The 27,365-nt window shown below is 44.2% G+C and overlaps 1 protein-coding gene across 9 annotated transcripts in view; it reads left to right on the top strand.

The window, feature by feature from the left end:
• Positions 1–27,365, top strand: part of DOCK9 (dedicator of cytokinesis 9) — a 262,790-nt gene that overhangs the window by 111,117 nt on the left and 124,308 nt on the right. For all 9 annotated transcript variants that reach the window (XM_008143977.3, XM_054719897.1, XM_008143975.3 and 6 more), the window contains exon 2: positions 14,086–14,202. In XM_008143977.3, the coding sequence (XP_008142199.2) occupies positions 14,086–14,202 (117 nt within the window). The remainder of the gene's footprint in view (positions 1–14,085; positions 14,203–27,365) is intronic.

Genomic DNA, 27,365 nt, shown 5'->3' with positions numbered 1-27,365 from the left:
AGGTATACAGCATCATGGTTAGACATTTAAATGATTTTACAGCTGATAAGTCTAGTGCCCACCTAGCACCATATGTAGTTATTACAGTCTTAATGACTATATTCCTTGTGCTATACTTTACATCCTTTTGCTTGTATTCCATCTCTGAGATAAAGTCAAAACTACCTGCCCCACCTCCCACCCTACTCCCCCCCTCCCTTTTTAAAAATATATTTTATTGATTTTTTACAGAGAGGAAGGGAGAGGGATAGAGAGTTGGAAATATCCGATGAGAGAGAAAACATCGATCAGCTGCCTCCTATACACCTTCTACTGGGGATATACCTGCAACCAAGGTACATGCCCTTGACTGGAATCGAACCTGGGACCTTTCTGTCCACAGGCCAACGCTCTATCCACTGAGCCAAACCGGTTAGGGCCCTACTCCTACTTTTTTTTGCTTCTCCACGTGGTCCTGGTCACTCTGCAGAATGTATTGGCAAAAAATGGGCTGCAGAAAGGTGCTTCCAGGAAAGACTAGATCTGGGGATAATTATCCTTTATTCTTCCTCCTTCCACCTTCAAAGGTTTAGCCACTAATATCCAAATGTGTTGAATTGAAAAAAAAAAAAAATGATGCCCCTCGAGGAATCTGCTTGACTATGCTGTGGGTATTGTGCCACCACACCCTCCTGTGCTTCTGTTATTGTTGACCTAAATTAAAAATAACATTTTATGTGAGTGCTTGGGTACAGAAATGCAAACTTAAGGGGCCAAAGTCAGGAGCTTTTCCTCTCTTCCTCTTAGCACCCCTTCTGCCATCAGTACCACCTCTTCCTTGTCAGCCACATCTGAAATCATAACATCACCTGTAATGGTTGTAGTACACTCGGAAAAATCATTGTGTGGCCTCATTGCCAGCATTCCGGTACATGGATTCTACGTGGAAAAGTGTAAGGTTAGGTTTCCCTTCCAAAGACCACCGTATCCTGGAACTATTTATTGGCATAGTAAATTAAGTGCGACCTACTGGCATTCATATGCATTCCAGCATTCCAACCTGGTTCTTCAGGAAGATTTAGTATTTCGGGATATGATTTTTAATATTCTTGAGACAGAAAATGAGTATCCTTCAGGAAAGGAGTCTGCCTTTTCTCTCTTCCTTGATGAGGTTTGGAGCGGGGGCAGTTCAATGTGGCTTACGTTTCCAGGCATCTGAGCTGGGCAGAGAGCAGAGTCTCGCACTTCTGTCCTCCCAGAGCTGTGGTGGCCGGAGCATGCTCTCTGGAGTGGTGTTACTTAGTTCTTCCACAAAGGGAAACGGAGGGATTGGGCAAGCATGTCCTGCCCTACAACTGAAATTCCATCATTACTGCCAGCCGTTCGTTTATGGGAAGGGTCCTGGGCTTGGAACCGGGAGATCCAAGGGTCACCATCTGTGTGACCTTCATTAATTCATATAACCCTTTTGAACTTCAGCTTCCTCATCTGTGAAGTGGTGATACTACAACCATAGAGTATGGGGGAAGTTTAATGAGATAACATGTGTGATCTGGCAAAGTCATGTGAGCCCAGCCCGTGTGGCTCAGTGGTTGAGCGTCGGCCCATGAACCAGGTGGTCACCATTCAAGTCCCGGTCAGGGCACAGGCCCAGGTTGCAGATTTAATCCCCAGTAGGGAAGCATGCAGGAGGCAGCCTATCAGTGATTCTCTCTCATCCTTGATGTTTCTATCCCTCTCTCCCTCCTTTCCCCTCTCTGAAATCAATAAAAACATATTTAAAAACATCTTTTTAAAGTCATGTATATGTTATAGGGGCTAAAATTTTCTTAAGTCTGAATGACACAACTATTTATGATCCCCATAATCACCATTTGTTGAGTTCCTTCCCTGGTTATGGGCATTATATATTGAAATCCTTCAATAACCCTGTGATGATTATAAGAAAAGTTATTTTCCCACTTTAAGATACAGATATGGAGACTTAATAAGTTGCCCCAAGGCCACATAGCCAATAATCAGTGGAATCAGGATTTTTAAAAAAATACTTTTAATATGAAATTTTCAGACATACATAGAAGCAGATAGATTAGTAGAGTGGTTCTCAGCTTGGGTGAACATCAGAATCACCTAGAGGCTTTGTTAAAACCCAAATTGATTGGCCCCATCCCCAGAATTTCTGATTCAGTCTGTCTGGCGTGAATTTGCATTTCTAACAAGTTCCAGGTGATCCTGATGATGCTAGTCTGGGCCACACTAAGAAACATGGGTCTGGCATTCTGAACCCCCAGCTACCTGTCACCACCTCCAATAATAGTAAACATTTTTGGGACCAGGCTTTTAATCCTCAGTCCCTACATCTGCCCTTAACTGGTCTCTGAACTGCCTTCCTAGCCAGGAGGTATGTAGAAACTCTTTTGCGAGTCATATACATTATGAATATTCCATCCTCATCCTCATTACCTTCAAATAAGGAGCTTTAAATAAGTTGTTTGAAATCTGACTAAATCAGGCTTTTAGAGCCTTTTAGCTTAATTACTTGACTTCCTCATTTCAGAGTTCTAAAAATAGCTTTTATGGACATAGGAAGAATTAAAGAATTTCAGACCATAATGCTTCAAAGTGAGGTGGGGGGCAGTGGCTATTGGCCGGAAAAGGATCTGTAGTATAATTTTAAGATAGAATTATGTATACAGCCACCATGGTGCATCGTTTTCTTTTTTTTGCTTTCACATGTGTCAAAATGGCAGGCAGAAGCTGGGATGGCTGTATGTGTGAGAGACACATGCTGAGCCAGCCCCTCAGGCTCTGTCAGGATAGATGACACTTCCAGTCTGTCTTTGCACGGGCAGCTGCTCCATTCCACTCAGCCTTCTGCTTGTGTGCTCCAGGGGCGAGGAGGAAGTCCCCTAAGTCCTTGCTGTCCCTTCTTTCTTCATTAGCATTATCAGCCACATCTCCATTGAGCTGACTAAATGCAAGCATTCAGGGGGTTTTCAGTAATCGGTATGATTATCTCTGTTGTTAGCTCAATTTCCATTATTATGTTTCTCTTACACTGTTTTCTAGGTACTATTGATTTGACATTTTTAGCAGTCTTTAATTCTGTTCATTTTAGTAATAGGGTAATAAATTTGGAAAACCACGGTTATTTATGAAACTGACAATACAAAACCCCAAACTCCTTTCCTTCTGATTGATTGATTTTGAGTGTTCAAGTTTTGCTAATGCTGCCAAGCCTAATTAAATAAAATCTTCACTCAGAGACAAGTTCTCTAATTTGAATGCTTTTTAAAGTGCTGTATAAAAAGGGAATTCAACCTCTATCCATGCTTATAAGATAAAAAAGTAGATTAACAATTATGTCATTCTTGGGGTTCGGAGGATAAACCCACATTTCATTGTGAGAACTATATTAAATGTCTGAGATAGGTGGTCACTATACATTCTAAACATTCTCGAATCCATTCACTTGTGGTTTAATGCTCAGGTTTGAGCTTGCTTCTCAGTCCACGGCTCTCTCTTTCTCCACTGTTTAAAAATATCATGTGCTTATGCACGTTGTCAAAGAAAGTGCGAAAATTAAAACGCAGACGATGAGAAGAAGAGCATGGACCACAGGCCAGGAGACCTGGGATCCAGGCCCAGTCCTGCAGCAACTCCTCCTGGGACCCGAGACAGTCACTTAACTCCCGTGCTCCCTGGTTTCCCTGTCTGTAAGACGAGAGGGCTAGACCAGATAATCTCAGGTTCTAATGTTTGCACAACTGGAGTTCTAATGTTACGGAACCTCCAGCTCCTTTGAAACAAGCATGCTTCTGAAGAGCTGCCAAGACCGGTGTTCCTCGCACACTGATGAACAGTCTGGAGAAGAACATGTACTACTGAAAAGGAATGCGATCCTCTTTTTATTGTCAGGGACTCCTAAGTTTTAATGTCCTGAGTTAAGGAAAGGAAAGAAGAACATGTCTATTACAAGGTGGTGAGAGATCATTTTTCATGGCTGGAGGATGGCACAGGGTCTAGTTTTGTCTCGGTCCCCTTCTTCCTTCACCAGTTTGCTGGCTTCCTGAGGGCCCTTCTCTGCATAGCCCACCTGCCACTCTGGCCTCATCTTTCACCACAGGCTATAGGCCAGGGGTGGCTTTGAGACATGTGGCATACCAGGTGAGCTAATCATTGGTGCATTTCAAATTGTATGCTATTTTAGATGAGAGACCGAAGGCTGCTTAGGGCAGAGGTGCAGCAGGGACCCTTGTACGGAGCCATTCCTCTCTGACTCCAGAGAAATGAAGGCCCTAAGGTGGACCATCCATTGCTTGTCAAGCACGCCCATCTGCGGCCACGTAGTTCACCTTTGCAGTCACATAGAGTACCCTTTCAGATAGGAGTTCTCATAAATGTGGTTTTCTCCATCGAATTGGATTTCCAGTGATACTGTAGCTCCCTGGAGACTATGCCCAACGCCCTTGGCCTGCTGCCACCCCGAACCCTTTATGCAACTCTGCCCCAGCTGTTGTGAGCTGCTTGCTGCTTCCTGAACTCACCATGCTTAGAGGAGGACTTGTCCTGAAGCTAGTGATGCTTCAGTTTCAGGATCCCTTCCAAGGCCCTGGGAAGGGACTCCAGCAACTTCATATTCATAAGTTAATATGTTTTTAACACCCCTTCCTCCAATTATACAGATTTCAGGCCCCACAAAACCTGGTTCCATCTATGAGCATGCTCTCTGGCTTCTCCATTTTCTTTGCAAGGAGTCTCCAATCCACCCTGAATCCTGGCTAACTTGTTCTTCTCTTAGAACCAGCTCTAACAACTTCCTTTAAGAAGCACTCCATGTTGTTGGGTTCCTTCTCTCATCCAACATGTTTTATTGAGTGCCTGTTCTATGCCAGGTGCTTTTCTAGGTGCTGGAGAAAGTAGTGGAATAAAGTAGAGAAATCTTTGCCTTGGTAGAGCTTGTAGTCCAGTTGGGAGGAAGTCAGGTTCATTCTGGTGGGTCAGACGTCACTCATGGGTTCCCATTGCTGTCAGTCATCCTACTGTAACTGTTCACACATCTGTCTCCAGTCTGAATTGTGAACTCTCTGGGTGGGGGCCATGTCCTTTTTATCCTGGTGTCCCAAAGACCTGGCACAGTGAATATGGATAGGCTGGGTAAAAGTCTGGAGAGAAGAAACTCATAACTGCTAGTAACATTCGCAAGTGAGGAAGGGAGGCAGCTGCTAATTTCCTGTGCCCCCCTAATTATAGGAAAACTAGAGACCCGATACATGAAATTTGTGCCAGGGCCTTGGCCCCCACTGCTGTGGCGGCCGCCTCTGCCTCGGCCCCCACCCACCGCAGCTTTGTCCAGAAGGAAGGATGCTTGGAAGGACGTCCGGTCTAATTAGCATATTAGGCTTTTATTATTATAGATGAGGGATCTTCCTTCAAATCTGATAACTTCAGGAAGCTCTTGGTGGGATATGTAGTGAGAGTGTGCACAATAGAGTAGTGCAGGAAGCCTCGTGGGGCCACACTGATTATTATCTGGCTTCAGAAGCCCCTCCTTCTCATTGCAGGCTCATTGTCCCCCTCCATAGCAACAGCACTGGTGTCCTGTTGGCAAGGTTGAAAAGGGACCAAGTTCCATGAAAGGTTTTTATCTCAGCTGATCAAGTAACTTTCATAGCCATGCAGATAAGTCAAGAAAGTCCTAAATTCTTCATAAGCAGAAATGATGAATTTCTCCTCTCTTATAATAGAATGCTCAAAGAGTTGCCATTTCCTTCATTTGCTATTTCAAGAAGTGGCATTTGGGGTTTCAGCTTATGTTAACATTTAATTATCAGAGACATATAGGCAAGAAGAAATGACTAAAAAGGTCACAGGAAGCTTCTCGTGCCAGAGAGAAGAGCAATAGAATCAGTAAGCTTTTTATTTTTAATTAAAATTTTTTTTTTGTTAATCATCACCCGAGGATATTTTTCCCATTGATTTTTAGAAAAGGGAGAAGGAAGGAGGGAGGATGGGAGGGAGGAGGGAGGGGAGAGAGAGAGAGAGAGAGAGAGAGAGAGAGAGAGAGAGAGAGAGAGAAACACATTGATTGGTTGACTCCTGCACACACCAACCGGGCCGGGATTAAACCTGCAACCCAGATACACGCCCTTGACCAGAAATCAAACCCATGACCCGTTGGTGTGCGGGCCAACACTCTAACCACTGAGCAACCCTGGCCAGGGTGGAATCAGTAAGCCTTTTTGCTTAGCTCTTCCCATGGTATTCTAGGCTTCATACATGTTTGGCCAAAATTGAACTCGTTTGTGGTCTGACGCTTTCCAGTTGTGCTGGATTCTTAAGGAATTTCATTTTCCTGGCATAGAGAAGACTCCCTGGTTTCTGATTGCCTGTGGATCTGGAATTTCGATTTGCATAGACGTTGAGCAGCCAGACCTGCAGCAGCAGATGCTGTAGGAAAGAGTGAGTTCAGAGAGCCTCAAAGGGAGGCTAATGGGAGGGCATGTGGGTCGTGCTCTTTGGCACCTGTGAGATCCGCATGGTCACTGGAGGTTTGCCGTGCTGCCTGCTGCTTTGGCCAGTAGATGGGGGCCGGGGGGCCTCCGTATCAGGGGCTAACCCGTGCACAAGTTGTCCATTGGGATGGAGCTCCTTCAGTGTTCTGATCACATGGCCCTGGCCTCAGGCCTGGCCTGGCGGTCTCCTCCACGGAAGCCAAGGTTTTGATTCTCTGTTAGAAAACCATCTGTGGGTCCTGGGCCTCCCAGACTCCCCAGCTGAGTCTGTCTCCATCTTCTGCCACAGAACCCTCTGAGAAGCGTCCCTTGGGGTTTACTGCTTGCCCCCTTCCCTCCTCCAGAATCAGGTGCTCTTGCTGCTCTTGCAGCTTGCCTACTGGGTGGGAATGGGTCTAAGTGCTTCTCTGTACACCCTGAACCTCCCCCCACAATTGTTGTTCTTTTCAGTCCTTCCTGACACAAACTTCATCAATACTCCTCAATTCAGTTCATAATCTAAGCATCTATTTATGTTTCTTTTGGGCTCAGTCCCTGAACTCCAGTGTCATCTCTATTTATTATTGTACAGTTAGTTTCCTCTGTCTTTGGCCTTTTGTTTTTCCTCTTTTGTGAATGCCCCTGCCATTGTTGTCTGTTTTATTTCATACATTCCTGGTGGGTGCAGGAAAATTTTTGTAAACAGATTGGTAAAATTGAATGTACGTGGAACACTAAAAAAAAAAATATCTAAGATCACTGTCATGCAAGCAACACATTTATTATTATTATTATTAGTAGTAGTAGTAGTAGTAGTAGTAGTAGTAGAGGCCCGGTACACGAAATTCATGCACAGGGGGAGGAGGGGTCCCCTTAACCCAGCCTGTACCCTCTCGAATCTGGGACATCCCTCTCACAATCTGGGACTGCTGGCTCCTAACTGCTCACCGGCCTGCCTGCCTGATCATCCCTAACTGCCCCCCATGCCAGCCTGATCATCCCTAACTGCCTCTGCCTGCCAGCCTGATTGCCCCTAACTGCCCCCCCACCGGCCTGGTGGCCCCCAACTGCCCCCCCTTCTGGCCTGGTTGCCCCTCACTGCCCCTCTCTGCTGGCCTGATCACCCCTCACTGCCTTCCCTGCCAGCCTGGTTGCCCCCAACTGCCCCCCCCCCCCGCCAGCCTGGTCACCCCTCACTGTCCCCCTCTGCCGGCCTGGTTGCCCCTCACTGCTCCCCCTGCCAGCCTGGTCGCCCCACGCAGCCTGCTGGTCAGTCATTTGGTCGTTCCTCGCTAACACCCCTGCCGGGCTGGTTGCCCCACGCAGCCTGCTGGTCAGTCGTTTGGTCATCCCTCACTAACCCCCCTGCCGGCCTGGTCGCCCCACGCAGTCTGCTGGTCAGTCGTTTGGTCGTCCCTCGCTAACCCCCCTGTCAGCCTGGTCGCCCCCCACAGCCTGCTGGTCAGTCGTTTGGTCATCCCTCGCTAACCCCCCTGCCAGCCTTGTCGCCCCACGCAGCCTGCTGTTTGGGTGTTACTGTGAGGGTGTCATGACCAATTTGCATATTACCCTTTTATTAGTATAGATTATTATTATTATTATTGTAGAATGATTATTATGTGTTTACAGTTTGCCAAGCTCTGCCAAGCGTTTTACCTGCATTAACTCAATGGAGCCCAATAATAGCTGCGTGTAACTGCACAGCTCAGCTTTCTTAACCACTTTATTGCCTTCAGTTTGATCAATACGTGTGTGATCTATGGCCCTATCAGGGCAGATCCAGGTTTTGTGAGCAATGAAGCTTAGAATTTGGGGGACCTTGTTTAAGAACAATGATTCAAAGTTACCAATACAAAATAAGGCATGGAAGTGAATATTTAGAATTTGAAAAGAAATCACAACAAATTACAAATTTTAAAAAGCTAACTCAAACCATAAATGTCAGAAATATAGGAAAACAATACATTTTAATCTTTTGATACATTTTAATCAACCTCTTGACACAACTCAGTAATACTTTCTTCCCTACATTTTTTTGGCTTTATACTGTGATCATCTCTTCATATGATCATGATTTTGTTTTATCATTCTGTATCGCAAGGATAGATCATTTAATATTTCCCATAGTGTGATTAGTTGAAATTTGTATTTTATTAATCATAGCTTAGAAAAGTTTCTTCTAGCTTTGCATTAGGGAACATCATATAAATTCTTAGGACTGGAAAAATATCTATTAGGTTTCTTTCTTATATGAGCTATATGATTTGGGGGCATTATCAGTTTGTACAATAACTTATCTTAAATGCCCCTAAGCAGCTCTGGGGCCATGCAAATTGGGATCTGTCTGTATTGCCATATATCCAGCCCCTCATTCTACACTTCCGTGTCATGAGTCAGGACATTGGGTAGACTGACATAGTGGGTGTATTCCTACAAATCATCCTAATAAGACAAGATGCTGAACTTGACACATACATAGTACCTGGAGAGGGGTCTGTGCAAGTGAGGGGCATTAAGTTTTATTAACTTCACAGTTAACATGTCTATTGGTTCTGGGCTGGATGCTCCGGGGACACAGAGATAATGAGACCCGACCCTGTCCCAAGGCACTAATAATTGGGGAGATAAGCTGATCATGGAACATTTCAATCCAAGCAGAATGAACTGCACCCCAGGACTGCTACTGCCCAGGGATGCAGTAGTCAGAGACGAGAAAGGCTACCTCTTAATGGGTTAAGGGAGGTGGTGCCCCAGTTTTATGGCCAAGTACTACATGCCCTGGGCTAGAACAACCCTGCTTTAACGTTTTTGGCATATTTGTTTTTGAGATTTGTTTTTTAGAGGAAGGATTCTACTGCTAAAATAAAAAATTTGGAGACCACTGTCTGAAGGGCTGTAGGACTGTGACAGGTGCAGAGGTGTGAGCGGCAGGCTCATGTCAGAAATGGTGAACTGCATTGCTTATGTCATGGACCCCAGGGCTAGAGATGTGTGACGGGAACCTGCACTTCAGCCTAGCCAAGGAGAGCTGTGTTGTCAAGGAATTCAAAACTTTGCCCACCTGAAGAATTCTTATTCTTCTCTCAGCACCCTGAGAGTATCACTTCCTCGGGGAAGTGAAGAAACTTCACAGCCCATGGGCGGCAATTGGCTCCACCTCCTCCCTTGACTCTGTATGTAACCTGTGCCAGCACCTCTCACTGTATTCAATTAAGTGTTTATGAGCCTGCCTGTCCAGGGTGTCTTCAACTCAGTTTCATGGCTGTTCTCCAGGGAGTGACAACCCTCCCCACAAAACTGTATTTAAAATTTGGAAGCTAATGTGTATATACATTTTGGGGGAGGGCGTGGGCCCAGGTTTTTAAAAGAGACTGTAACCCCAAGGAGGTTAAGAAGCTCAGCACTGGGCTTGTTCCCTCTCTGAATTTACAGATTCCAGCATAGTTCCTGGACATCATTACATACCTGGGCTTCTTCAGAATCCCCTGGAGAGCTTGCTTTAAGCACAGATATCCGGTCCCCACTCCTGGAGTTTCTGCCCTAGTTTACTTTTGTGTCAATGCGCAAGGCGATGCCGATGTTACTGTCCCGGGACCCAGTTTGAGAACCATTGTTGTAGTCCGCTGTAAATGGAAAGTACCACGTCCTCTCCCTTTCTGATTTCATAACCTGAGAAATGAATGTCCATAGATAAGGACTTTTAACCTCCCAAACTGGGTAGAAATCTGAAGGCGTTGTGTATGTAGATCGAGTTACATGTTTCACACACTATGAAAGCGGCATAACCACGCACTGCAGCAGTTCTGAATGCCACAGACTCAGGATAGTTGAGGCCCATCATGCTCAGGAAAACACAGTGCCCTTGAATATTTAAAATGCAAACTGGTGAATTCTCCTGGTTACAGAACATGGTGTTTCCGATGGTCTAGGAGCAGCTCCATTCATGACCATTGGCCAATTTGGGTAAATCTGGGCACAGAATCTTGCTTTTGATAGAAAATAAAAACTTAGCTCTTGTAGCTCTGTCACCTGGAGAAAGATTGAACTTTAAGCATGTTGAGATGACTTTAAAACCAAGGCTGTGAGCCAGATATGTGCCAAACCTCTTTCTTCTAAACCAGGAGTGGGGGACGGGGACTGGCTGGCTGGTAACCAGCCTAATTTCATTTTACTGTGAAGGTGACGTTCTTTTCACCAGTGGTGCTTTAGGGCAGTCAGCTCCCTACCCTTGTGGGCTATTCCCCCAGCTCATGTGACCACTTGGAAAAGCTTAGTGAAGCTGAAGAACAGTGAACAGCTCTAACCATTGAACCATCCGTTTAAAGAAGAGTAGAAAATAGGCGTTTATACTCTTAACCAACAATTTAGTGGGTAGATGATGTGACTGCCCATGGACCCACCTCAAGCCTCCCAGTCCCCTCTCTTCTGTTATTTCTTTTTATATCTTCTTTTTCTCTTCATCTTCCTCCTATGTTTCCTCCATCTCTGCATCTTCTTCCTCCCTTATCTGCAGGTGTCTGACTCTTTTTCCTCTTTTCCCACCCATCTCCTTCCCTCACCAATCTCCATTTTCAGCCTTATCTCCTCTGATAACTTTATTTCCTCCTCCTCGGGGCCATGTGTCAAATGGGGGCATTGTGCCAATTATTTGTATTTGAAGCGAGAGCTTTTTGCCTTGTTTTTAACTTAAGTAGCAGGTGAGTCATTCAGGGTTGACCCCTTTTCCTTGGAGTCAGTGGTTTATCCTGGAAAGTGCTCCCTGCTACTGCTAAAGACCTCTGCCCCGCCAGGTCTCTAAGGAGTCATTTCATTAAGTGACCTAAGCGTTTGTACACGTTTCAAAGCTTCATAATCCTTGAGACTAAAGAAGACAGACGTGTCATTCTTCCATGAGGTCTCTCTGTTGTTGAAATCCATCCTGTAGGCTTTCCTGGTTAACATGCATCATTCATCTCTGACAGAAATGTTGCTAATAAACTCTCCACAATTTACCTTGGTTGAGTAGTAGTGATCCCAGATCATAACAGGGTAGCCTAGAGAAGAAAGAGTTCCAGTGGATGAAAGACTGCCTTCTAACCGGCTGGTTACTTGGGGGAAAAGGGGTGGGACACTCTAGGCAATTAACTCAACTTGTTATCCTCAGTTTCCAGCCTCAGTAAAACAGAGCAATGGTTTCATGCCTACCTTTGGTATTAAGGGGTGTTAGAAGATAAAGAGAGGCATATTAAAAATTTTAAGAGTTTATTTGAGCAAAACTCAATTCAAATCAGGCAGCACCAAACTGGAAATGGTTAGGAGCATTCAACTGACAGAAGCTGGGGAGAGACTTATATAAAGGGTGGAAACAAAGAAAATAAATTATTTGATTGACTGTAGCCTAAAGTCTAGTTGGCTGTTTGTGATTATTTGTCTTTAGTGGTTTGGTTTTGTAACCATGAGGCATTTACAGGCTTAGATTTTGGTTTGCTTACATAGGCTGCCAGGCCTTAGAGCACCTCAGTCTAATGGTCTTCCTGTTTAATTAGTTTAACAGTGGATTGAGTGTGATCACCTGTGTGAAAATATGCAAGTTATTGAACGTTACACACTGGCACACAAAAGTAATACCTACATTATATTCTGTCTTTAAATATTTCCAAGATATCTTCAGGCAAAAACTAATTCATCTAATTAACAAAAACATTATTTTGGTATGCTAAATAGACTGCTGACCTTAAACAAATAGACAGTCAGATATTTCTCCAGAAAAATGGGTTTGTTTGGGAACAACAAAGAATTGCAATTCGGGACATGTGGTCTAATAGCGAACCACATGCAAGTCCAGAGAAACAAAGAAGGGAAATACTCTTTTATGGACTTGGGGGTGGGGGCCGTTGTAAAGGAAGATCAACGCACCAGCACATTCCTTGTCTGGTGAGGCCCCCTCCTGGTACATAGACAGTCCTTTTCTCTCTGTGTCCTCCCATAGCACTAGGGACAAGAGAGCTCTCTGGGGTCTCTCTTAAAAGGGCACTAATCCCACTCATGAGAGCTCCACCCTCATGACTTAATCAGCTCCCAAAGACTCCACCTCCTAATATCATTACATTGAGGATTAAGTTTCAACATATGAATTTTGAGGGGACACTAACATTCAGTCTACGGCAGAGGCTTTTATGACCACATCCCTTCCACTCACATGCCATTGGCCAGAAGACAGTCATATGGCCACACCTAACCATGGGGAGGCTGGGAAATGTAGTCCAACTGTATTTGGAGGAAAAGAGACAGATTTTGGGAACAGGTAATAGCCTCAGTCACAATATCCAATTTAGATACTACATATCAGATGTTTTTCATATATTCTTAGTTAATTATCATTGTAATATATAAAGCATTTGTTGATATTATATTAGATGTTTTTTTATTAATATTTTCAAAAATAATCTTGCTCTGTGTATGTGTGTGTGTATCTATTTTAACACTTCACATACTGTGTTATATAGTTAGTTAAATATGTATCTATATCCCTGACCTCACCGTTAGTGCCTTGCAAATGGGAAGTGACCAGTGAACACTATGGCAATGACTGGCAAAGATGAGAGAGATTTTTTACTGAGAAGAGTGACTTTGGGAATAGTTAGAAAAGGCAAGTTATCTCTTTTCTTTCCCCACTTGCTTGTTGCCTCTTTGCCCTTCTCAGTGCATGGTAGGGATGGCCATCTCTACCCATGAGGTTCACCCATAAGCACTGGTTTAAGTAGTGCTTTTATTCTCCCCCTGTTTGCCTGGTTTTTCTATGTTTAGGTATTACATAGCTAAGTTGTAAATATTTCAGGATAGACTGGGATATTTTGAGACCCAGAGATGAGTTCTATAGAGTCTTACATGAAATAGTGAGCCCTGTGGATGCTTTAAGCCCTGAGCCAAGAAAAGGTGGTCATGGCTGGAGCCACTGTGGGCATCCAGCCTCCACTGCTAGACCATGGCTGGAGCCCTAAGTGGGCATCTCTGGCAGAGCCTAAAGCTTGGAAGGGGACTGACCTCGCCAGGGGTGACCCAAGACATGACTGGAAGTTCCACCAGAATCCATAGCCTCCTTTGTGTTTAAAGAATTAAGCAAGCATGACTATATATAGACAGAGTGCCACGAAGTGTCTTCTTTTTCTTTGAAAACAACTTTTATCTCTTGGTTCTGATTCTTCCTGGTAGCAAAACTAACACACTTTAATTATAGAAAAGTAGGAAAATGCAAACACACATACAGTAGAATTTACAGAGTTCTTTAATCTTAAGAAATTGCTTGTGTCTATAAGAATGTTCCACCCTAGCCAGTGTTGCTAAGTAGTTAGAGTGTTGGTCTGACCACCAAAGGGTCAAGGGTTCGATTCCTGTTCAAGGGCACGTACCTGGGTTGCAGCTTTGATCCCAAGCCCTGGTCAGGGGCATGAAGGAGGCAACCAATAGCTATGTCTCTCTTGAATTGATGTCTCTCTCACTCTCTCTCACCCCCCCTCCCTCTCTCTCTTCCTCCCTCCCTCCCTCCCTTTGAAAATCAATGGAAAAAATATCCTCATGTTGAGAATTAACACAACAAAAAGATTGTTTCAAGTGCTTATCTTTCACCTTCCAGGCCAAGCCGAAGCTGATTGAGCCCCTTGACTATGAAAATGTCATCGTCCAGAAGAAGACACAGATCCTGAACGATTGTTTAAGGGAGATGCTGCTCTTCCCTTATGATGACTTTCAGGTAGGTAACTTTTCAGATTCTGCAAATAGAATCATGCAGTTGATCTTTACAATTACCATCTATCTATTGCTTTATTGTTTGTTTAATTTAGGATTTTTAAAAGATGAAAAGATGATGCTATTTAAGAGGGAAAATTATGTCATTATATTCTTCAGGCATTCTTTCATGAGTTGATTTTTTTAATGGCATTATTTTTGCATATATATGCAGATGTGAATTTATATGTTATATATGTGTATATATGTATGTATGCAAACATGCATATATACAACATAGATGTCGTGTGTGTGTGTGTGTGTATGTGTGTGTTTTATCTTGAATACAAGTACTATTCTGTGGGCTGCTTTAATGGACACAAGTGCCTCCTATGTCTTGTGAGATTTATTTGAAGAGGAATTTAGGTTTTTTTCCTAGTGCCTTAGAGTCTTAAGGTTGAGATTTGCTGGGGAGAAGTAGAGGATTTTGTCATGCATCCTTTTAGGAAACTGCCATGAGAGTCTTTGAACTGTGTGTGAGCTCACAAAGAAGGGTTTGGAGGTAACAGGTGTGTCCTGACGCTTACCTCTCTGGTGCAGTGGCAGGTGCTGTTCTTTGGAGCTTAGTAGCTGCTAGCAGAGGACTCAGCTCAGCTCCTGCTCTGAGCTGTCCTCTAGATTGTTGCCAGAAGCCTTTCAGATTATGGCCTGCGGCTGAGTGACTCACAGGAACTCTGAGGGTAGTGCGGAGCTAGAACATTCTTCCTCCAGGAAACCCATACAGTGGTGTTAGATACCTCGTAACCTGGAGTTACCTCAGTCTATTTGGAGGTCTGGTTACTTCCCTCGCTCTCCTGGAACCTAATCGCCTTCTCTACCTCGAGGCTTCTCTATCTGATTCTTTTATGACTGAGCCCTGTCTTGTGTGAATTGAGCTGCCTTAGTTTTTTTTAAAAAACTTCATTGATTCCTTGTAGTTTAATTTTAAAAGTACTACATACTTGTAAACAAACAAAGAGGCACTATTGGAATACTTGCCATTAAAACCCCCCCACCCCCCACCTTCTTTCTAATCCCACTCTCCGAAAATAACCTATTATATACAATTCTGTGCATACGGAATTGTCTTTAGAAACTCCCATGTTAATGATAATTGTTGAATTATATTCCGTAACATTTTCTTTCCCCACCAAATTTAAGAGACTTCAGTTTACAACAAGGCTGAGAATTTTCACAAATGTTCACTTTTCCAACTTTTTAGAAGTGCATATGGAGAAAATTACTGTCCTTTAGATCTTCCCTGGAAAGTAAGGATTGCCATGGAAATGAAATTGACCATTAAGTACGTAATGTGATGCTGCTGCCAAAATGTGTTCCATTGATGAATGGTTTCAAATCATGCCTAAAAAGACGAGGCTTCGAAAACTTCATTGCATAGACTACCCAGCTAAAGGACAAATAAAAGGAAACCTCAGAACCATGCCTCCTGCCTGTGATTTTGGCAACAAATTAACATGAGAAGTTAATCAGTTGATTACAAATTGCAATCCATGTTGACATATTTTTCCTGAAGTGTGCTCAGAGGAAGCTAAAGGTTATCTCAAGTTTTTCTGAGCATGAAGTATGTATTATTCTTGGTATTAATTAGAGTAACAACATTATTTCAAGTTTTGCAGCCTAGAATGAAAAGTTGTATTTGCAGCCTTGAGATAAAGTTGCTTAAGAAGCAAACAAACCAAAGAAACAAGACATGGTTAATTTAATTTCATCTTTTATCCTAGAGACAAGGAACCTAAATGTTTAAGCAGTTGTAGAATCAAGTAATTGATACTTTGAGAAAAACGTCTTTGTCTTTTTCACTTGTATCTACTTCTCTCGGGATACCAGGCACAAAGAACTCACATCTTGCTGGCCAAGACTGAACAAGCAAGTGTTATTTTCTGTTTTGGGGAAGTTTATCCAAAGGTTAAGGAGCTTGGATTTTAGCTTAGATCCTCACCACAGTAATTGTGATGGTCTCCATTTAAATTTGGATGGTGTTATTTGTTTTCTTGGAAACTCCTATTTTCCAATCAAGTAAGGCCATTTGCACTGTGCTTTCTTGCCAGTTTGTCTTGGTTATTGCAATAACTGTCTAGTTAGCTGAATAAGCAAAATGTCTTAGCAATGTCACAGATTCCTTATGTCTGTCCATGTTTTTATTTCCTTAGGCAGTATAGACTAGAATTGACTATTGTATTATTAGAGAAAGGGAGCAAATTAGATCAGGTGAACGTATTTTATTTCATATGGAAAAAGATAGCAAGTTGGATAACAAATGGGCCATATAGTGAGCAAAGTACATGCTGGGGGTTGATTTGCAATACTACACTTCCTGGGTAAACAATATTTGGTAACTATTAATAGAACATTATGTGAGGTTCTTTCAAATATATTCAGGATAATAATTTACTAAAATATAAATGTGGATAGTGATGATACGTTTGTACCGTTCTTGAGGACAATGTTGGTATTGGCCAACTCCTAAGGACATCTAAGTGCTATCTTAAAATGAGTCTTAGGGAGAGATTTGTTTGTGGGATGTACTTGCCTAAGGGTCAGGTAAAAATAAAAACCTAAGAGACATGAAGTAAGTGTGGATTTTAAAAAACAAAAGGACAATTCTCAGCCATCAGAATATTTATGAAGTAAGGTTTTATCAGCCATGGCCAGAGACAGGAATGCCATGGCTACACTTCTTTTTTTCAGAATCATTCCCTGGTATTTTGGGGTCTGTTCTGTTCTTTCTCTATCTTGGATTCGAGGTGCTCTTTACCAACAAAATCTTCTCTTCTTTTCCATCCTTCTAGAACAGGGGTGGGGAACATCTGGCCCTTGGGCTGTATAAGGCCTGAGAAATCATTTGGTCTGTCCCTGCCAAGGCATTAGGGGTGAGTTAATTAAATGTTTGACCAAATATAGCAGGCTGATTTTTAAGTTGATAATTTTGTGTGGCCCAGGAATGTTGTTGTAAATAGTCAAATGGCCTTTGGCAGAAAACGGTTCCCCACCCCTGTTGTAAAACCATCTCACCCTCGGAGGCCACTTCAATTCTCCCCCTCCCCCCACTCTCTTATTTCCTCTAATGCTTACTGTCTTACACTGTGTACATTGATACCTAAGTAAGTACACTGGGCTTTTCTCTAATGGCTTCTTACGCATTTTGTGTCCAAGTGTCTCCACTATGCTGTGGCCCTGAGGAAGGCTCAAGCACAGTGTCGGTCCCTCTCTAGGCCCATCCATCTCCGCATCCACATAATCTCTGCACACTGGGTTCTAGAGTTGGGTACTTTTAGCTTCACTTAAAATGAGTAAAATTATTGTGAATATTGGATAGTTTTTTTTGATTCAGGAAGTAAATATGAGTATCATTGAGCACATGTGGAAATGCCAGAAACTAGATTCATAAAACTTTTTGCCTGATCAGTGATTTGGATTGGTGGAAGTTGGATAATCCTATCTAATAATAGACAAATATGCAAATTGACCATACCTCCAACACACCCACAAGCCACACCCACAAGCCACGCCCACCATCCAATCAGAGCGAGTATGCAAATTAACCCAAACCAAGATGGCTACAGCCACAGAGAGCAAGGTTTCCTAGGTAACAGAGGAAGCCAAGCTTTCCACCTGCCCTTGCCAGGCCTAAGCCTCCACTCAAGCTACAAAGTTTCAATTATAGAAGGTAAACAAATTCAAACAAATGGCGGCAGAATGGAGCTTGAGAGAGCAGGCCAGGGTTGCCGCCGGCAACAGGGGAAGCAAAGCTTTCCGCACACCCTGGCCGGGCCCACCCACTTAAGGCAACAAAGTTTCAATTATAACCCCAACACAAATGGCTGCCGGCCTCGGAGGGAGCCCCAGGCTTGGCTCCGCTCCAGGCTACAAAGTTTCAATTATAGAAGGAAAATAAATTCCAGATACCAGGGCCTCCACTTGCATTGCCAGGGGGCGTGGCCAGCCTGCAAACCACCACAGGCCCCTTGCTCAGGCCGCCCCACACCCCAAGGGAACCCCCACCTGATCCGGGATGCCCTTCAGGGCAAACCAGCTGGCCCCCACCCATGCACCAGGCCTCTATCCTATCTAATAAAAGAGTAATATGCAGATTGATCATCACTGCAACACACAATATAGCTGCCCCCATGTGGTCAAAGATCCTGCCCCCATGTGGACACAAGATGGCCACCACAAGATGGCCAGCAGGAGAGGGCAGTTGGGAGGCACCCGGCCTGCAAGGGAGGGCAGTTGAAAGGGACCAAGCCTGCAAGGGAGGGCAGTTGGAGGTGATCAACCCTGCAGGAGAGGGCAGTTAGGGGTGACCAGGCCGGCAGAGGAGGGAAGTTGGGTGCAAACAGGCTGGCAGCAGAGTGGTTAGGAGGTGATCAGGCTAGCAGGCAGAAGCAGTTAGGGGCAATCAAGAAGGCAGGCAGGCAAGCAGTTGGGAGCCAGCAGTCCTGGATTGTGAGAGAGATGTCCGACTGCCCGTTTAGGCCCGATCCCAGGGATCGGGCCTAAACGGGCAGTCGGACATCCCTCGAGGGGTCCCAGATTGGAGAGGGTACAGGCTGGGCTGAGGGACAACCCTCCTCCATGCACAAATTTTGTGCACCGGGCCTCTAGTTTCTGAAATAAAAGAATGGAGGTGAAACCATCTTAAAAGGCATGTATCTTCTGATAGCTAACAAACCATTATTCTGAGAACTTACTTTTCCATGGGTACATTGTAGGTAAATTTTATTGGGCAAGTTAGATAGAGATGATAACCTTTTTGATTAAAATGTTTTAGATCAAGAAATATAAGTTGATTTGTTGCTTACAAAATGACAACTTTATATGTAACTGAAAGTAATGCCCAGGACTCCTCCCTTTCCTATCAGAGACATAGAATTCAGTGTGGGTCTGCCCATCCATTTCCAATCATTACTCTCCTTCAAGGGAAGTCCTTTGCCAGATGCTGCTGCTGCTTCTGCTGTGACATTCTTAACTGTTGCCATCCATTCACTGAATCTACAGCTGGCTTTTTGAGCTCTTACATCCTGGGTTGTTGCATAGCTTACTAATGTTTGTGTAGTTATTAAAGTGTTGGAATATTAAAAAGGTAGTAAATAGTAAAAGAGTATGTTGGGAAGCAATTTATGGATATCATTTATATTGTATAAATACTAGAGGCCCGGTGCATGAAATTCGTGCACTTGGGGGGGGGTCCCCTCAGCTCGGACTGCACCCTCTCACAGTCTGGGAGCCATCAGTCAGATATCCTTAGCGCTGCCACGGAGACGGGAGAGGCTCCCACCACTGCTGTTGTGCTAGCCAGCCATGAGCCTGGCTTCTGACTGAGTGGTACTCCCCCTGTGGGAGCACACTGACCACCAGGGGACAGCTCCTGCATTGAGCACCTGCCCCCTGGTGGTCAGTGCATGTCATAGCGACCGGTCATTCTGCTGTTCGGTCAATTTGCATATTAGCCTTTTATTATATAGGATTAGACTTTGGTATGTGATATGAACTAACAAGGGATACAGTTTGTATGGAAGGAATAAAAGAACATATATATCACTTCTGGGGATATATCCAAAAGAATTGAAAGTAGGGACTCAAAGAGATATTTATACACCTAGGTTCATAGCATTATTTACAATAGCCAAAAGGTGGAAACAACCCAAATACTCATTGATGCATGAGTGGATAACCAAATGTGGTAGATACATATGATATAGCCTTAAAAAGGAAGGAAATTCTGATACATACACAACATGGATAAACCTTGAGGACATTATGTTAAGTGAAGTAAGACAGTCAAAAAAAGGACAAATATTGAATGATTCCACTTATACGAGGTTCTGAGAATAGTCAGATTCATAGAGATAGAAAGTGGAATGGCGATTGCCAGGGGTTGGGGGAGAGGGAGTGGGGAGTTATTGTTTAATGGGTACACAGTTTCAGTTCTGCAATATGAAAAGAGTTCTGTGGAAGGTTGGTGGTGATGGCTATACAACAATGATAATGCCACTGAACTGTATACTTAAAAATGGTTAAGATGATAAATTTCATGTTATATATGGATATTTTAGCACAGTTGTTGTTGTTTTTTTAAGATCATATTACGGGATTTCTGTGCTATGTGGATGTGAAATTGTTGTCATCCTTAAAGCTGTGTGTAAAGTCAAAATGAGGAGAGATTTCTAAGGTGCTCTTTCTACTGATACTTCATAGTGTATTATCAACGTCAAATCTCTTATCAAAAGAATTTTAAAAGAAAGATGGGAGTATAAAGCAAAGATTATTAATAATTGGCAATCCTAGAAATTTTCACTTTTGAAAATGTTTGGATACAGGAGAATCCTCAAGTTCTCAGCATTGTATAGAAAAGTGTGGTTAATCCATTTCCCTTTAAATAACATCCTGATTTTTATTTTTCCTCTGTTTCTTTTCCTCTTTGACTTACATGAGGCTGATAATGATCTACAAACCACTGACCTGAAAAGGAAGCCAGGCCCCGCTATTGACAAAGGGTCTGGAAGTCTCTGATCTCATTTCCCATCTGTTTTTTTGAAAAGAATTTTCTTTTTCTACGGGGTTTTGTCCTCACTTTTTATTATATGCTGCCAAAAAAATTACCTCAATACTTTGTTTTGAACTTTTGATTGGAAAGTGGTTTTTTTAAAATAAATTCCTAGAAATTTTTATCAGTCAGAATTCAGTGGCCAACAATGTAACTTTCTGTGAACATTGTGGTTTCTGGGATATTCATGTCTAGGATTGTACCTTCCTGAAAAACCTGGATAAGTAATATTTCTGAATTGACATTGGCCAGAACTTCAGGAGATGAGCATTTTAATTTTAGTTCAAGTATAATGCCTTTTACAGACAACAGGGACAGCTCATTCTTTTATAATCAAACTAGAGGCCTGCAGGGGGGGTGGGGGGAGCGCAGGGGGGAGGGTGTCCCTCAGCCCAGCCTGCACCCTCTCCAAACTGGGACCCCTCGAGGGATGTCCGACTGCCCGTTTAGACCCGTTCCCGGTGGGATCGGGCCTAAACGGGCAGTTGGACATCCCTCTCACAATCCAAGACTGCTGGCTCCCAACTGCTCGCCTGCCTGCCTTCCTGATTGCCCCTAACCGCTTCTGCCTGCCAGCCTGATCACCCCCTAACCACTCCCCTGCCAGCCTGATTGATGTCTAACTGCTCCCCTGCCAGCCTGTTTGCCCCCAACTTCCCTCCTCTGCCGGCCTGGTCACCCCTAACTGCCCTCCCCTGCAGGGTTGATCGCCCCCAACAGCCCTCCCTTGCAGGCCTGGTGCCTCCCAACTGCCCTCCCCTGCTGGCCATCTTGTGTCCACATGGGGGCAGGATCTTTGACCACATAGGGGCAGCCATCTTGTGTGTTGGAGTGATGGTCAATCTGTATATTACTCTTTTATTAGATAGGATAGAGGCCTGGTGCATGGGTGGGGGCCAGCTGGTTTGCCCTGAAGGGTGTCCCGGATCAGGGTGGGGGTTCCCTTGGGGTGTGGGACGGCCTGGGCGAAGGGCCTGTGGTGGTTTGCAGGCCAGCCATGCCCCCTGGCAACCCAAGCGGAAGCCCTGGTATCTGGGATTTATGTATCTTCTACAACTGAAACTTTGTAGCCTGGAGTGGAGCCAAGCCTCCTGCTCGCTCTGTGGCAGCAGCCATTTCTATTGGGATTTATGTATCTTCTATAATTGAAACTTTGTAGCCTGGAGTGAAGGCCTGAGCTGGCCAAGGCTGCAGAAGCTTGGCTTCCTCCATCGCCTGGGGAAACCCTAGCCTCCTGCTCTCTCCAGCTCAGTGGCTCCCACCATTTCTGTTGGAATTTATTTACCTTCTATAATTGAAACTTTGTACCCTTGAGTGGAGGACTGGGCCCGCCAGGGTGTGTGGAAAGCTTGGCTTTCTCCATTGCCAGGGAAACCCAAGCCTCCCTACTGCTCTCTGTGGCCACAGCCATCTTGGTTTGGGTTAATTTGCATACTCGCTCTGATTGGCTTGTGGGCGTGGCTTGTGGGTGTAGCGGAGTGATGGTTAATTTGCATACTACTCTTTTATTAGATAGGATATGCCTTAAAAAAGAAAAGCGTATTTTTCAAATAGTACTGAGCAGGTGAGTTGAAAAGTGTATTGATTTAGTTTATAGTTTATGGTTATACTCCTTGTGCAGAGGGCTCAGCTGGGAGATGCTTAGCAGTATAAATATATCATACAGTTTCTGCTTTCAAGTAGCTTAGAACTTAGGAGAGGAGGTAATTAATATTAGCAATAAGGAAGAGAATGTGACCAGTGTCATGGCATTAAACAGGGGCCCATAGGAATTTATTCTATTAAGTTTGAGATAGTGGGACATTCAGGTGCTAAGAGTGCTTTAAGTGTTGGAAATGCAGAAGCCCAGCCTCAGAGAGAAGGCAGGGTTCACCACAGAAATGTTCGAGTAGCCCCAGGGGTTATGAGCATGAGAGTGCTTATGGGGCCCCCATCTTGGGGTGTACCTTCACTGGGAAGAAGGGAGGTGGGAAGCAGAGACAGAAAGTAAGAACAGAACCAGGAAACTTGGAGTTTTGGAAGGCAGCAAGAGCAGTTAGGTTAGAGCTGTGGTTGGCAAACTGCGGCTCGCGAGCCACATGAGGCTCTTTGGCCCCTTGAGTGTGGCTCTTCGACAAAATACCACGGCCTGGGCAAGTCTATTTTGAAGAAGTGGCGTTGGAAGAAGTTTAAGTTTAAAAAATTTGGCTCTCAAAAGAAATTTCAGTCGTTGTACTGTTGATATTTGGCTCTGTTGACTAATGAGTTTGCCGACCACTGGGTTAGGGGAAGTCAGGAAGACTGAGTGGCAGTCACACACTCCTGGCTGATGAGGTGGGAGAAAGGTCGTTAGAGTCGGTAACTGTCTTTGCCAATGAAGATATTTTCTAGCCAGGGCTGAATAAGTGAGTGGGTTCAGCACAGAGATTGGCATTAAATAGTAGGAGAGAGAAGGAATCATTTGGCTTAACAATAACAAGAGGTTTTTATCAGGATTGGGGAGATGCAAGAATGGGCTAAGGAGGGAAGTCCAGGCATGAAGAAGAGATTGAAGATGCAAGATATTATGGGGATATCTTTTGAGGCAAGGTGCTTTAGCAATGAGGACTTTGGGGGGAAGAATTCAGGAAGGAGAGAGAGTTCTATCTCTGAACTGCAAAGAGAGGACTGGATATTAAGAAATTTAGAGGTGAATTGGGCTCAGGTTGGCCCAGGTGAGGTGCAATCTTGGGGAGAGTAAGGAGGGTTTGGAAAGCAGGCTATGGGGAAAAGGATGGGGAAGAGCCTGGGTGGTGTGGCTCAGCCATTGAGCATCGACCCAGGAACCAAGAGGTCAGGGGTTGGTTCCCGGTCAGGGGTTGCAGGCTCCATCCCCAGTAGGAGGTGTGCAGGAGGCAGCTGATCGATGATGTTTCTCTCTCGTCGATGTTTCTCTCTCTCTATCCCTCTCCCTTAAAATCAATAAAAACATATTTTAAAAATCTTCATTAAAAAGAAAAAAAAAAAAGGATGGGAAGGGGTAACAGTAAGTCATCAGATAGCATTCCTTCTGCTGTGACCAGGGCCACAGCTTTTACCCTTTCTTGCCTTGGTTAATGCAAGAGCCTCCTATCAAGTCTTCTGGATCCTGTCCTTGCTCCCTTCAGCCTATCCTAACAAAGTAGCCAGAGTGATTGTTTAAGAAGTTTAAAAGGCAGGTCACATGACATCGCTTCTGTGTTTAGAGTCCCTTAGTGAAGGCCCTACGATGGCCTGAAGGGCCCCTGTCTACCCACTGCCTCTCTGACTGGCTCCCACTCCTCTTCCCACTCTCACTTGCAGCCACACTGGGCCCCACGGAGAGGGGAGGGGCTCCTATGTCCCTGCTGCCTCCGGGCCTTTTCTCGGGCTGTTCCCTCTGTCTGGTGCATTCTTTACCTAGCTGTCCCTCACCTCCTGCAAACCTTTTCCCAGATCTTACCTTCCCAGTGAGGCCCTTTGCCACTGCCATACCCTCCAACCCCCTTAGGCGTTCCTGGCCCTCTTTACCTTGCTCGGTTTTATTTTTTCTCACTGTATTGCCTATCCTCTTCTAACATACTTACTTGCATGTTTATTGTTCATTCATGTGAATGCCACATAGATAGAGGAAGAATTAAACCAAGATGATACCTTATGACAGAGATAGCTTAAGCAGGTGGAGATGTATTTATACTGTATCTAAAACAATCACTGAATATTGTTCTTTATTATATCTTATTTATAACTATAAGACTTTATTTTTCTCCCCAAATAGAAAATAAAATCTCTATGAGAGTAGCAAACCATAATTATGGGGTTTTTATTACAAACCATCATTTTTTGAAAATTCACCTCTGCATTTGCAAGAGCTCCTACAACAGGGATTTATTCATGGTGGGCACTAAATATGTATTGAAGAAATGGATGGTTTGGGATCTTGGCACGAGCTGCCTTTGAGGTTGTAAGAACATAGATCAAGGTGGCCGATCAGGGGAGTAGAAGAGAAGGAGAGACACAATATGTATGCATGCAAAAACAAAAAATAGAAGTCTTTAAAGAAAAAGATAATTTAGGTTTTGGCCTCAGAACTGAGATGCCATTTAACATATTACCAGGTACAAAATCTTTATGGGTCCCACAGCCTGCAAGGGTCCTGCTGTGTCCGCACCTCTGCCTTTTTCCTCGGGTTGCGTGGCGGAGCCTGGCTACTGCCAAGTGTGTCCTGTGTGGGTTTGAGCAGCCTGTGTCAGCAGCACCTTGAGTGTGTGCATGAAATCCAGAGGGGCCAGATGAAGTTCAGCAAGGTCCCCTGATGTCAGAAGCCCTCGAATCAGGTCTTCCCCATCTGCTTAGCATTTTATCTGCAAAGCATAACCTCTGCTCCATGGTGTTTACTAGTAAAATAAGAGTTTGGATGGCATCCCAGGAGCGGCAGTGCTGCTCTGAAGAAGACCAGCGTGGTGGTGTGCTGGTAAACGCATGGGATTTGAGTGAAATGCCGTTGGATGCACTAGTGAAACCTTACCCATGAATGAGGGGCACATGGGGGAGTGTGCCTTCTGGAAGGAAAGTTCATTGGTATACATATTGCAATATGTAAATAGTGGGCATGGTTTAACGTGAAGCATTTTCACTATGCTAGGCGTTCACACAAAGGTATGGTCTCTTTAGCAACTAGAATTGCGTTCTAAACGTAGACATACAGCACCATACACAGACAACTAGAAAACCGAAGAAACTATGCTTGCTCATACCTCCCTCAAGGTTATGTTACTGAGTGGAATGCAGATGACTCCAAGGGATGGTAGATGCTCTGGGTGGTTGGGTCAATGGCAAGATCCAAGACTTAGTTATGTGACCCTAGATGTTAGCCCCAGGTCTGTCGGTTACTAATCTGGGTATTTGGATTAGCAATCAACCCTCCTAAAAGTCACTTTTCTTAATTGGTAATTCAGAGACAACGTTTGCCCTAGAATTTGGATTCTCACAGATGGATGAGAATCCAATGAGATCTGACCGTTCAGGAAAGCCCTTTGTGTACCTGGCTGATGTCCTCCAGTTGGGAGGGAGCTGAGGGGCTAGGGTTCGTATTGCAGCCTTCTTCCTCTGGACTAGGTAACATAGTTTTATTTTTGAGGATAGCAGTTTTAATTGCAAAGCCATGTCATATGGAACAGGCTGAGCCCCTTACTAGTGGGGGAGCTGGGCCTGCCACTTGTCCCCCAAATGACCAAAAGGCCACTCCTGGTTTTCTGGATACCACCCCCCCCTCCCCCCCCGCCGCGAAACACACTCTCCCCACTTGTGCAGTGGTATTTCTGAAGAGATTAAAAACAAGCTTCTTTGTAATATCAAACCAAACATAAGCCAAATAGTGATCTCTTTTGAAAGGATGAGTCTGCTCACTCAGGGTTCTGAACATTGAACTTATTTAGATATGGTTTACAGCATTTGGACAGGCAATTATAATGTATAAGTGGTGGGTTTGAAAAGGTAGCAGAATAAATTTTTTATGACCTCTAAAGGTCTACTGAAATTTTTAAATGTACATGGTATTTTAGGAAACAGGACATTATGCAGAAGCTCTGTGATGTCTCACCAGTTGCTGAAACCCTGTCTAATATGGAACCTCAAGGGAATCTCACAACTAATTAGAATAATCTCCATTAGAAAATATCTGCCCATTCACTCAGCAAACATTTAGGTGGTGCCAGATGTGCTGCCGGGTGTTGGAGAAGCAAAGGTGAATAGTATAGTCGGAGGTTCTCAAGTCTAATAGGAGATACAGGAAGGTTTTTGAGTAATTTCAGCAGAATGACACACATGCTCATTGAGGGCAGTGGCTGCAGGAGTCCTGAGGTTGGTATGAGCAGCTCTGCAGCTGGGCAGTGGGGTTGGTGCATTAGGGAGCCAGAAGTACCCCGTGTTGGAGCGGGGAGTCGGAAGTACCCCGTGTGCTGGAGGGGTGGAGAAGGGCAGAGAAGAGTCAGGAAACGTCAGTACAGCTGATCTTGGAAGGGCTTAGGTCATATTGAGGAGTTTGGACTTTGTTCTGGTGGCAGTGAGAGTCATTGAAAGCTTCTAATCTGAGGCGTGATGCTACCATATCAGAGTTTTAGAAAGCTGACTGGCAGCTGTGCAGAGAATGGATAAGAGGGATGATAGAAGGAAGGCAGGCATACCAGTCAGGGAGGGTGCTGCACTGAGATTCATACAAGAGCACCTTCATTCTGTGCGTTGTCATAGGGATGTAGAGCAAAGAGAGGCGTTGACCTCACAGGGTGACACTTGAGTGAATGGAGAAAGACAGTTAAAGATGGAAGCTTTGGGACCGTGCAGGAGCTAGTGAAGAGGAGCTGTTAGAAACAGATAGATGTCCGTTTCCCTGCACGTAATCAAGGCTCGGCCCTTGTATGGTTTTAATTAGTTCCTTGGGAGTATTTTTGTTGTTGTTGTTGTTAGATCCCTCAGAAACCCAAATAGAATTCCTTCTCCAGCTCTAGACCCTTCCCTTGTCCTATGCTTTTTCCATGTTCTTAATTATTAGTGAATTAAACATTGAAAATTCTCAGGAAACTGTTTCCCTGAAAATGGAAGTGTCT

This window comes from Eptesicus fuscus, chromosome 8, assembly GCF_027574615.1.
Source record: "Eptesicus fuscus isolate TK198812 chromosome 8, DD_ASM_mEF_20220401, whole genome shotgun sequence".
NCBI lineage: Eukaryota > Metazoa > Chordata > Mammalia > Chiroptera > Vespertilionidae > Eptesicus > Eptesicus fuscus.
This window is presented reverse-complemented; position numbering and strand designations above follow the sequence as displayed.